Raw genomic sequence first — 12,283 nt, forward strand, 5'->3', positions numbered from 1 at the left:
GAGAGAGAGAGAGAGAGACCGGCGAACACGCCTCCCTTTCGCGGCTCTGCTCCCGCATCCTCTCCCCGCAGTCCCACCCTCCGCACCGCACCGCACCGCACCGGCACCGAGCAGCGGGACTTCGCCGGCCGCCGGCATGCACCTGCACCCGCACCTGCACCTGGCGATTGGCGGCGCCGGGCCGAGCAGCCGGAGCTGCGGAGCAGAGTCGGTATCATGCCGGGCGACGCTGTAGGAAGAACCGGGACGACTGCGGCACGATGGGCGTGATGGGAGAGGAGGCGCGGTGAGCGCCATGTAATCCGCCGGGTGGAGAGTGCAGGCAGGGCGGGTGGAGGATCCGAGCAGAGCCCCGGGGTGGTGGGGTGACATTGAGGACACACAGACGGGACTTTTCCGGGTTGTTTCTGGGGAGAAAAAAGCTCGTGTGGAGACTTTGAGAAGAAGATGGAGCAGCAGCAGCAGCAGCAGCAGCAGCAGCAGCAGCAGCAGCAGGGGAACAGCGCTGAGGACTTGACCAGAATGAACGACGAGGAGCTGCTCCGGTGCGGCAGGGAGGAGCTGGTGCGCAGGCTGCGCAGGGCCGAGGCGGACAAGCGGGGCGTCATCGTGGAACACAGCAATCTGATGCGGGAGGTCAACCGCAGGCTGCAGCAGCACCTCACCGAGATCCGCAGCCTGAAGGTGAGCGGAGGGATGGTGGTTCCTGGAAGTGGGGGTGGGGAGGGATGGGAAGTGGCTGGTTGGATGAGAACCTGTTGCATGTGTGTCGAGCTGCTGCTGGCCAGAATAAACCAACATCTTCACTCTTTGTTTTTTTTTTGTTTTTTTTGTTGTTGGTGGGATTCAATTATAATGTGCAGCTATCACCATGCTGCCATGGCTCCCTATCATCAATCACTCTGACTTTGATAATCTGTCATTATCGAAGTCAGACTGATTGGAAATCTCACTGGCGATGGAGCTTTTGACTGATTCTCATTGGCTTTATCTGCCGATTGGCTGTATTCATGAGTGTGGAGGTGGGATTTGACAGGATGACGGATCATCTCCCCCATCAAATGTCACAAAGGGTTCCGTAATAACCCTCCGCAAATCCAATAAGGCGGCGTGCAGCCAATAAACCGCCAGATGCATGATGGGAAACTGTCTGGCTGACTCCTCACTGCGCTGCCTCTGTGTGTCCCACCAACCAGGACGTGAACCAGAAGCTGCAGGAGGACAACCAGGAGCTGCGGGACCTGTGCTGCTTCCTGGACGACGACCGGCAGAAGGGGAAGCGGGTGTGGCGGGAGTGGCAGCGGCTGGGCCGCTACAGCGCCGGCGTGCTGCGCAAGGAGGTGGCCGTCTACCTGCAGAAGCTGCAGGAGCTGGAGCAGCGACAGGTGGAGGTCCTCCGGGAGAACCTGGAGCTGAAGGAGGTGTGTGTCATGCTGGAGGAGGAGAGGGCAGCAGCAGCAGCAGCAGCTGGAGGTGGTGCAGCTCAGGGGTCGGGGGTCGGAGGTCGCCGGAGCTCCGTGGACAGTCAGAGCAGCTCGTCTCAGCAGGGGGGCGGAGCTCCGGCTCCAGGACTGCTGCGAGATCTTGGCGATGGAAGCAGCACGTCCAGCGCGGGAAGCACGGACGGACCTGAGAACCAGCAGCTGAAACCTGGTCCTGGTCCTGGTCTTGGTCCTGGTTCTGTGTGTGATTCCACTGGCAGGAGACACAGCTCCACCCCAGAGTACCACACCTTCCCCCAGGCGTGCCGCCCTCGAGGGGGCTCCCTCACCAACCTGGACCCCCGCGACCTCAGGGGTCACAGCCTGGACAAGCACAGCAGGTGGTCCCCCGTCAGGACGCCAGGCCAGGCCCGGCCCAGACACTGCAGCTCAGACCTGCTGGCCCACAAGCAGCAGGTGATGTCGGCCGGCTCGGCCAAGTCCAGCCCGGAGCTGAGTCCCAGGACGGGGCTGCACAAGGCCGGTTCTGAGGCCCAGCAGCAGCAGCAGCAGCAGAAGAAGGCCACCTCGGTGGGGGGGACCCCGGAGCTGCTGAGGAAAGGCCGGGTGATCGTGGGGAGTCCGGAGTCGGTACGGCACCAGCACCGCTACCAGTACAGCCCCGGGCCGGAGCACGGCAAGGGGCGGTATGGCTCGCCGGACCGGGACGGTGCTCCGAGGAGGCCTGGCGGGGAGGACGTGGCCCAACATCAGCATCAGCAGCATCAGCAGAGTCTCTACAACGGTAGGTAGAGAACGGCGCCGCCCTGCTGTCCGCCTCCATATTTGATGATGTGGTAGTGAGTCGGTGCTTCGGCTCTCTGGTTACAAAAAAAAAAATCCCAGATGTTGTTGGTGTGGTGGGAGTCTGGTGGAGGCAGTCACTCAGCAGAAGAGCTTAGAAAAATCTATACATTTCTTCCAATTTTGTTGTGTACAGCAGCAACAATAAATGTGATTCTTTTTCTGATTCTTCATTTTCTTTAGGCTGCTCTCAATCTTGTGTTCAGCTTTACGGCTGGAGAACAACAGATGTGTTGTGTGTGGGTCTAAAGTTCCTGAGGATGAGGCTCCTCCTCCTCCTCCTCCTCAGTGACCTTGACTGGATGTAGTTAGAGGTCACGCTCTGACAGAGGCCTCAGTGGCTGAGCCGGCCTTCAACCCTGTGGAGATGTGCAGAGCAGCGATGTGACCTGGTCTCGGGGAGGTTGGGGTGATGGGGGTGTTGAGGGGAAGGGGGGGCGGCGGGGGGGGGGGGGGGGGGGGGCGCGATCGTCATCGATGGATTTCATGTATTAGCTACAATTAATAAAAATCCCCCAAAAACCCGATATATTCCCACTGCATGTGGTTCACTTGTTTGTGTGCATGTATGTGTGTGTGTGTGTGAGTGTGTGTGTTTGTGTGTGCTTGTGTTGTGAATGAATGCCAACTGTCCAGGGAGCGACTGACTGCTGAATGGTGAGAAAGCTGCTGTGTGGAGTCAGCTGAGGAGCGTCCGGTCTTCCAGACACTTCACAGCCGTCCGTCACCGTGCTGCAACATTTCTGCTAAACATGGGAAATCTCTCAGACTGGAGGCCAAGGAATCTTCTTCTTCTTCGTCTTCTTCTTCTTCTTCTTCTTCTTCTTCTTCTTCTTCTTCTTCTTCTTCTTCTTCTCGTCGTAGTTGTTTGGGGTTCCTGCAAAACGTCCCGCTGTTGATTTGCAAAGTGGAAACTAGACGTCTCCGCATCAGGCTCCCAGAAAAAACCACTGAGGTGTTGGTTCTAAAAGTGGGCTGCGCTGCTGCATGCGTCTGCATGTCTGCCTGTCCAGCAGCAGCAGCAGCAGCAGCAGCAGCAGCAGCAGCGGTGATGCTCAGTGTGTTCCTGCTGAGGTCGTGGGAAATGAGATGTGTACCTGCAGCATCGCTGACTCGACCGTTAACCTGAAGAAGAGGCTGGACACATGATCCGCGTGTGTGTGTGTGTGTGTGTGTGTGTGTGTGTGTGAAGGCCTGCATATTCAAACAAAAGGTGCAGAATGCTTGTTCAATTCAGTCCAGTGAGTGTTCATGTCAGTAGCTGTGTTTCCATGAAGTATGGCAATAAAAAACTGGTCAAGGACACAGCTGAACTTGGAAAAAACTGCCATTCAATGGAAGCACCTGCAAATTGCAAATGTACTGTGTCAACATTTTAGAAATATTGCTTTTATTTTGCGGAAAGCTGTAATGGAAACGCAGCTACTGAGGAGTTGTGATTCCAGGGGAGCTTCATTGAGTCAAGTCAGAAGTTTCGAGGCCTTCTTCTGGAAGTTTAGAAGTTCGATCCACCAGTAGCTTGAGTTCTTGAATCTGTATCACTGCCAGTAACCAGACTGCAGCGATGCCAAAAGGAAAAGAAGAAGCACAAAGCAAGTGGCCAGCGGCCTGTCGGAGGACAAACAGTGGTGTTGTTGTCGGAATGTCCAGAGATAAAGGAGGTCTTTCAGCGGGACGAAGAGACAACAAACAAACTGGCACCAAGCAGCAGGACTAAAAAAAAACCCTGCGCGTCCTGCCGGATCCTTGTGTGAGAGCAGCGAACTCGCTGATCGAGGTCATTAACTCGTCTCTGCTCCGCTGCAGCACTGCTCTTAATAATTGAAGAGGTCCTCAGTGACTTTCCTCTTTTAGAGACGAGCTGCTATCGACACCCTGCGGCGGCGGCGCTGATCTCACCCCTGGGTTTCCTCTTCTTCTTCTTCTTCTTCTTCTGCTTCTGCTTCTTCTTCTGCTTCTTCTCTCCATCCTGGCAGAGAACACCTGCAGCAGCGTCCTGCAGCTCTGAAGTTGATTCTCGTTTAGCTGCACACATCACAACATCAATTGCACCTGGATTTCGTGCTGGATTTCGTGGAAGGAAACATAACTTTTTTTTTTTTAATTTAGCTTTAGCTTTTAGCTTTTGTTTGTTTTTGTCATTAGCATGTTAAGCTCCTGCTAACAGGCTGTGTGTGGAAGGTTCCTCTGCATCACCGCATTGCTGGATGAGAGGCCCACAAAGCTGATTCCAGGAAGGAGGGGGTCTAGAACATGGAGGGATGGAAGAAATGAGAGTCGGTCCAGTCAGCAGGGTGGAAACGGAGACACAACAACAGTGTGATTAAAGGGACGAGTCGACAACTTTGATGTGTAAATGGCTGCTACACAACATGGACTCATGAATTAAGTTTGCACATGCACGCACATACACACACACATGCAATAGGCCCATTTAGACGCGGCTGCTGCTCTAATTGGACGCGTCAGTGCCAGACTGGAAAGAGTGTGTGTGCTAACTCGCTGTGTGTGTGTGTGTGTGAGTGTGTGTGTGTGTGTGTGTGTGTGCAGGCGGGTGCAGAGTGCAAACCCTCGCTCGCTCTGATGTCCCTGTCAGAGTGCTGAGAGCTGACGGCCCTCCCTCGCTCTTCATCCCTTCTCCTCCTCCTCCTCCTCCTCTTTCTCCTCCTCCTCCTCTTCCTCCTCCTGTCAGCTCTCCGTCTCCTCTGTCATGTTTTTGTCTCGTCTTGTCTTTCCTCCACCTGAGGCCGTGAGGATCAGAGGTGCTGTTGGTGGGTGGAGACCCTGGACCTGCAGGGCTGCTGCCCACTGATACATTCTCTGCTCTTTTCTGGGGCTTTGAGTCTGCTGTTTGTCTCCTGAAGAGCTCTAATATTAATCCAAGACATCAAGAAATCGAAGAATTAACTCGCAAATGTGTGTTTGGCCTCTTAAACTTGAGGCGGTGGAATCTGCTTGAGGTTGCAGGAGATTGTTGGACATTATTTTTTACTCCGAGTCAATGTTTCCTGCTCAGCTCATCCACCTCAGTGTTATGCAGGCTTCACATAACTTGCAATCACTTCAGGCTATTTAAAACAAAAAAAAAAAAAACCCTCATTCTTTTAGATGAGCAGAATGGTGAGAGATCTTTTTTTTCAACCCAGTCCTATTTCACATGCAGAACGTCAGATTCTTTGCAGGTCCGGGATGCATCGGTGCGACAGCCAGTCAGTTCTCCCAGGTTGCTCCTTCAGCCTTCAGCCAGCAGGGCAGACAGCAGGTGCACAGGTAGAAACACCTCACCTGATCCCCAGCCTCGGTCCATCTGCTGCGGCTCCGTCACACTGAAGACTGACCAGTGGAACTTCAGGAAGTTCCGACTTCAGTCAGGGGAAAGGTTAATTCCTCCTCCTCCACAAACCTTCAGCCAGTTGTCAGGAGTAAATCTGAGCGGCGACACCGGAGGTGAAACTTAAGAGGATCCTGCTCCGGGATTTAAGATATGACTTTTTTTTTAACATATATATATATCTCCAGGACATTTACATATTCAGACACGTCTCAGAGTGTCGGGATTCTGCTTGTCAAAGCTGAGAAAATGAGAAATAGAGGAAGACGAGGCAGCAGCAGAGGCAGAGCCAAGGATCCGATGACACTGAAGGTCTTTTTTCACTGGATGGAAGCAGAAAAAAGCAACGTGTAGATGACGCAGGCTCAGTGGGTTCCAGTGTGGACAAGGCTTCCACTCTTCTACATTAAAACCACTGCGTCTGATCTTTGTGTGTGTGTGTGTGTTTGTGTGTGTGTGTGTGTGTGTGTGTGTGTGTGTGTGTGTGTGTGTGTGTGTGTGTGTGTGTGTTTCAATGGTGGCAATCCTGGTCCCAATCCTGAGTCCCAGCGGAGCAGAGTCCTCACAGTCTGTTAGTCTAACTCAGAATGGTCCATCTGTGTGTGTGTGTGTATGTGTATGTGTGTGTGTGTGTGTGTGTGTGTGTGTGTGTGTGTGTGTGTGTGTGTGTGTGTGTGTGTGCATGCATGTGTGTGTGTGTGTGTGTCTTGTATTCACTGGTCATTCTTCTGCTGCTGCAGAGTTGTTTGAATCACTGTTCAGACTTTCTCAGTACGTGACGCACATCGACTGGCTGACGCAGGATGTGACTCTGTGTGTGTGTGTGTGTGTGTGTGTGTGTGTGTGTGTGTGTGTGTGTGTGTGTGTGTGTGTGTGTGTGTTTTCACCTTGGTGATGTGTCAGAGCTGGATGAAGGTCAGTGCGTCTTTCAGGATGGCAGCGTCTAACCAGTACCTGAGTGTGTACACGCACGTCTAAAAGTGAACAAACGCAGCCGCGGTGAGGCATAACGTGTGTGAGACAAAGTGTGTGTGTGTGTGTGTGTGTGTGAGAGAGAGAGAGTGAGAGAGAGAGAGAGAGAGAGAGAGAGAGAGCACAGGTCAGGATCCTGCTAACTAGGCCAACAGCTGCTTCCCCACCACTTTGGCTCTGTTGTTCCAACACGGGAACATTGTGCCACAATGATGGGAGTTAATATTCTAGCAGACTGACCATCACACACACACACACACACACACACACACACACACACACACACACACACACACACACACACGTATCTGCATGTATTTAAAAGCCCCTTTCATGAAGCTAAAAACATAAAAGTGTGCAGATGTCGGCCTGAAGCCTCTTTATGGGTTAAATATTTAAATGTATGCAGAATATTTACAAACTGCTGCCGTGTCAAAGGCAACCTATTGTGTGTCTGTGTGTGCCTGTGTGTGTGTGTGTGTGTCTTTGATGTCGGACAGGAGGCTGTGTTTCCTGTTCAAACGGATCCTCACTTCCTGTTTTTCTCTTTTCTGTCTTCTTCTTCTTCTTTTTGTAATCAAAACATGAAAGAAAAAAAAATGCGAAATGGCAACACACACACACTCACACCCACACACAGACTCACACACCGACACACACCACACCGAGACGCACACACGCACACCCCTCTCTCCTCCGTCTCTATCTGTCCATCACAGCCTGACAGACACACTGAGGTGCACTGAAGCAAAGCAGAGCACACAGCTGCGAACCGGCCCAGAGGCCTGTCAGTGTGTGTGTGTGTGTGTGTGTGTGTGTGTGTGTGTGTGTGTGTGTGTGTGTGTGTGGAGAAGTTGAGAGTGGTGAGCAGGTCGAAGCAGTCGGAGTGAGAGTCAGCGGGATGCAGAGAGACAGAGATGGAGCATCATTGTGTTGTTTTAATTAGAGTTAGACACACATGGACATGTACACACACACACGCACACGCACACGCACACACACACACACACACACACACACACACACACACAGCAGTGGGTTTGAGGCCTGATAAATGACCACAGTCAGCGGTCAGCTCCTCTTCCTCTCACCAGCTGCTCGGCCACATGCTCGCTCCTGGTTGTACAACATGTCCTGCAGTGTGTGTGTGTGTGTGTGTGTGTGTGTCTGTCTGTGTGTGTGTATGCATGTGCTTTAAGGTTGCACACATTTGAACGGGGCTAATTTGATCTTTAATTATTATTTCCTGTTTTTCTTTTTTCTTTTTCCGGTTTGCAGCTCTGATCTCGGCCGGCTGCTGCACCAACGCCTGCAGGAGTGTCAACCTCTGGGACAGGTGAGTGGCACACACACACACACACACACACACACCACACACACACACACACACAGAGCTGTAGATATAAATGAGTGTGGGAGGTCACCCTGGTGTGACCCTTGGACGGCCGCAGGCTGAGAGATGGAGGCGGGGTTAATATTTAATGAGGAAGCGGCTCCTGATTGGAGGATAAATCAGCCTCCGTCTTTACCTGAAGGAAGGAACACACACACCGGTGCATACAGACAGCTACACACACACACACACACACACACACACACACACACACACACACACACACACACACACACTAGTTTCCATTTTGTCTTTCAGCTTCGATACCTCCTGACCCTGAAATGCCTCCTGATTGGACGACGGGGACACACCCACCCACTCCAGGGAGGAGGAGAGGAGTCGTGAATGGACTGATGGATGGATGGATGGATAATTTGACAGGCGGAGGGACGGAGTGATGGATTCTTGAGAGGACGAAAGAAAAAAAGGAGGCCAAACATACAAACAAACAAAACAAAAACTCCCAGGGGAAACCGTTTTTCTCCCCCCCCCCCACCCAAACCGTCTCCGCCCTGCTATCTGCTGCTATCACTACTGCTGCTGCTATGCACTTCCTGTGGACCACCACAAGAGGGCAAATGTTGCCAAAACAAGACAAAACGAAACAAAAGAAAAATGGGAGGGAAGGAAACAGGACGTGCTGAGAATGGTTGTGTTGCCAACAGAAAATACTGCTACCTCTTTGGACAGACGGGGCCCCCTGCTGGTGGAAATGGAATCAGGCGTTAGAGGTCGTCAAGGTCATTTTAAAACGAGTGCGGAATTTGTTAATCTACCACAACTTTACTTTTTTCTCGTATCTTTTTGTTGTTTTGTTTGTCACGTTCAGTTTAGGTTTTGCCATAATCTTTTCATTCCATCCAGTGGCAGCAGGGGTCGCTGTCTCCTCGTGACTAAGATTTACACGTACAGATATCCGAATTTTAACGTCATGGAAAATTATTCTTCTTGGACAAAATAAAATTACGGTTTTGTTACATTTAATCTTAGTCAATGCTAATTTGCAGACGTTCCGTCGGTGCGTGGAAACTGGGCTAGTCATGATGTGACCATCTCCCGACCTTCGACCTTGACTTATCTTGCCATGACGCAAACAAAACGACAAGCTCCGCCCTCCCACCCCCGCTCCCCCACATGCACACAGAGACACGGTGAAAAATGGAACCAGCAAACGTTTTCCAAAACGCTCTCAGCTTGTCGACAAAGACGCAACAGTTGTCAGCACAACGAGCAATAAGTTTGCCTCGACCAATCAGCGTTCCCGTTTCTGAGTTGGAGGCGGGGTTCATGTATTGTTGAGTCGATCCCCTCCCACTGCTGTCATTGAAAACAGCCCCGCTGAAAACAAGGCGTCTCGATTGGTGGAGACGGGACGTTTGTTGGTTTTTTCGGCCCCTCCCTATTCAGCTTTTCCCGGGTGAGGCTCCGCCCCCCCAGCGACGGTGTTCTAGTGTTCTTATAAAGCCTGTGTCAACATTTACTCGCCTAATATATCCTTATTGTATAACCGACGTGTGACTTTCTTCTTTCTCTTTATTTTTTAAATTCATTTTAGAAACTGTTGAAGACTGATGAAACAAAGCATATTCTATAATATATAATCAAAGTTATTTACATTTGTAAATCCAAAGTAGTCTATCTGCTTAGTTTTATAAATACAATATATATCGATGAATATAATTTTTTGACTTCTTGGTATTATAGAACTAAATATTATAACCAGAGTTGTGCGTATATGCTAATAAAATGTCATTATGTAAAAAAAAACAAAAAACTGTACTTGTGTGTGTTTTTAACTTTTTGAATGTGATATATGTTTTTTGATATTAGACAGAAACATCAGGTAAAACCTGCCACATTTTCCTTGTGATGCCGAAGTTGCAAAAAAGAACTTCGACCAAAATTTAAAAAAAAACAAACTCAGCTGTTTGTGGTTTCAGACCAGAGAGCCGCAGCCATTCTTCATCAACACACACATAAAAATGAAAAAATATGCAGCGAGTGATGCTGCGGCCATTCCCTCTGCCTTATTAGGATTTCTCCTCACACGCCGCCGCCGCTGCTGCGCCATCAATATCCATCAACTGTAAGCAGATCAGCTTTTCCTCGGTCTTCTTGCTTAATTACACCAGCGGCGCATCCATATTTGTCTCTCTCTCTCTCCCTCTGTGTTTGTGTGTGTGTGTGTGTGTGTGTGTGTGTTTGCGCGAGTGCAGTGGACAGATGACTGGCTGTCTGCCAGGGGGAAATAGTCCCCGAATATTTATTAGGCAGGATGGCAAAGGATCAAATAAATTTGAATATGAGCCACCTACGCTGCATTTTCTCTCCCCGCCTGTGTGTCTGTCTGTCTGACACACACACACACACACACTCAGACTATTAAGACGTATTTTGTAGCACTGCAGGCTAGTTGAACTCACAACCACCCACACAGTCCATGAACAGGAACATTCAGCCCCGGACACCAAATCATGCACGCACACACACACACACACACACACACAGACACACACACACACACGCTGACAGTATTAAAAGGGTGGGTGGAGCTTCCGGATCCATAAAAGAGGCCAACGAAGAATTACCAAAAACCTGCATTCTAGTGTTTGGCCTGCAGGGGACCGCCGCAGTCGGTTGCAACAAGGCTAAGAAAATGAATGTTTTTGTTTGTCTCAAAAATCCAGCCAATCGGATCTATTGTCCGTTTTGGTCTTTTATGGTCGGATTTTGAGAGGAAAACGGCCATCAAGCTGTGGGCGTGGCTAAACTTCAGTCGCCAGCGCGGGGCACTCGCGGTCCAATCACCGCTCACCTTCTGGTACCACCCACCACACATCCAAAAACCAAGCTTCAGGGTCCAGAAACCAGTGTGGTGATGTCATCACGACTCCGCCCAGCTTCACATACAGCAGCCTGAAGCGCTGACGCACAACCAGTATGGATCCACGTTCTCTCGCTGTGTCGGCGCCAAACTCGGACCAGTCTGCGCTCCTCCAACCTTCCACTGACTGTCTGCACATCGTACCATCGGACCGCCTCATTACTTCCAGACGGTCGGACTCGGGTTGGTTGGCTGGCTCGCTGGCCCGGCCCGCCGTCAGCTCCCCGAGGCTCATCTCAGTGTTTTTGAGGGGACTCGTGTTCACTCTGATGCTCCACTTGTACCTCTTTGTTCTGGATGGCCAGTCACAAGTGAGCAAGGCAAAGCTCGCTGAGGCAGACATGTATGCACGCACACACACAGACACGCATACACACTTTCTGCCTCATTGGCCCTGCTCGTTCTTGCGTAATCCTCCGCTGGGATGCTAACGGGGCGCTAACACGCTAACACCCCTGTCTTGATGGCAACATGCTGGGATTATCGCTGCTCCCGCTGCTTTAATCTCACTAACTGGCCTCAGTGAACGCAGCACCAGGTCTGAGATTCGTGCCCACCCCCCCCCACCACCACCACCACTCCCACCAACGGCACTCGTTGCCTGGTAACTAAACTGTAGCAGCTACTTCCTTACACTTACTGCACATCCGAAAGACATCATGCACAAAATTCTTGAAAAAAAGAAAGAAGAAAAACTCGGATGCAGCCTCGGGTGACGACGGGCTGTTTGATTCTAAACTTTTCAACATTTCCGTGATAATTTGACAGCGATGAGGTCCCGAAGCTGCGTCGTGACCTTGTAAACCCACTGGACCAATCAGCATCCTCCGCTTCTGGGCCTGGAAGGCGTAGCTACAGCCGGGGTTTAGCGTTGAAAGAAGCAGGAACTCCTGTTTCGGACTGTCTCAGGTAAAGACGCCCCAGGGAAACATGGATAAGCTCCGCCCACTTGTGCGACAGATTTGAGAATTTAAAAATGAACTAGCTCTCAGTTAAAAAGATTGATCCTGCCCCAAATCGCCCCCCCATGGTTTCCAGTGGTACTGCTCCAGACGGGTCAGACGTTTACAGCTCCTGTGAATCTGCTCACATTTTTGCTTAATTGGAACGAAAATAATAATAATAATAATATATATATGTTAAAAAATAACATGCTACATCATTTAACATCCTGAACAGCAGAACAATGAGCCCCTCTGAACCTGCAGGCGACTCAGAAACAGCCACCAAAACTGTGACAGAGTCAGCTGCTCGGCAATATCTGTGCTTTTTTTCCCCTCCACCTTCTCCCGCTTTGTTCTCTGTGGTCTAATATCAGCGTGTTGGATCAATACAGCAACCACACACACACACACACACACACACACACACACACACTGGCTCATCTTTCTCCGCAGACACAGCGGCCGTTCGCTGCA

General features: G+C 50.9%; 1 protein-coding gene across 1 annotated transcript; it reads left to right on the forward strand.

Moving 5' to 3' along the window:
• LOC142901597 (uncharacterized) lies at positions 1-8,725 on the forward strand. The gene is made up of 4 exons (XM_076046167.1): positions 1-684; positions 1,197-2,226; positions 7,867-7,924; positions 8,240-8,725. Exons 1-4 carry the CDS (start codon positions 448-450, stop codon positions 8,253-8,255), a joined length of 1,341 nt encoding a protein of 446 aa, XP_075902282.1. The 5' UTR covers positions 1-447; the 3' UTR covers positions 8,256-8,725.
• Positions 8,726-12,283: the final 3,558 nt, after the last annotated feature.

The sequence above is a fragment of the Nelusetta ayraudi genome, unplaced genomic scaffold, assembly GCF_046127955.1.
Source record: "Nelusetta ayraudi isolate G7.1 ecotype Tasmania unplaced genomic scaffold, CSIRO-AGI_Nayr_v1 ptg000089l, whole genome shotgun sequence".
Lineage (NCBI taxonomy): Eukaryota > Metazoa > Chordata > Actinopteri > Tetraodontiformes > Monacanthidae > Nelusetta > Nelusetta ayraudi.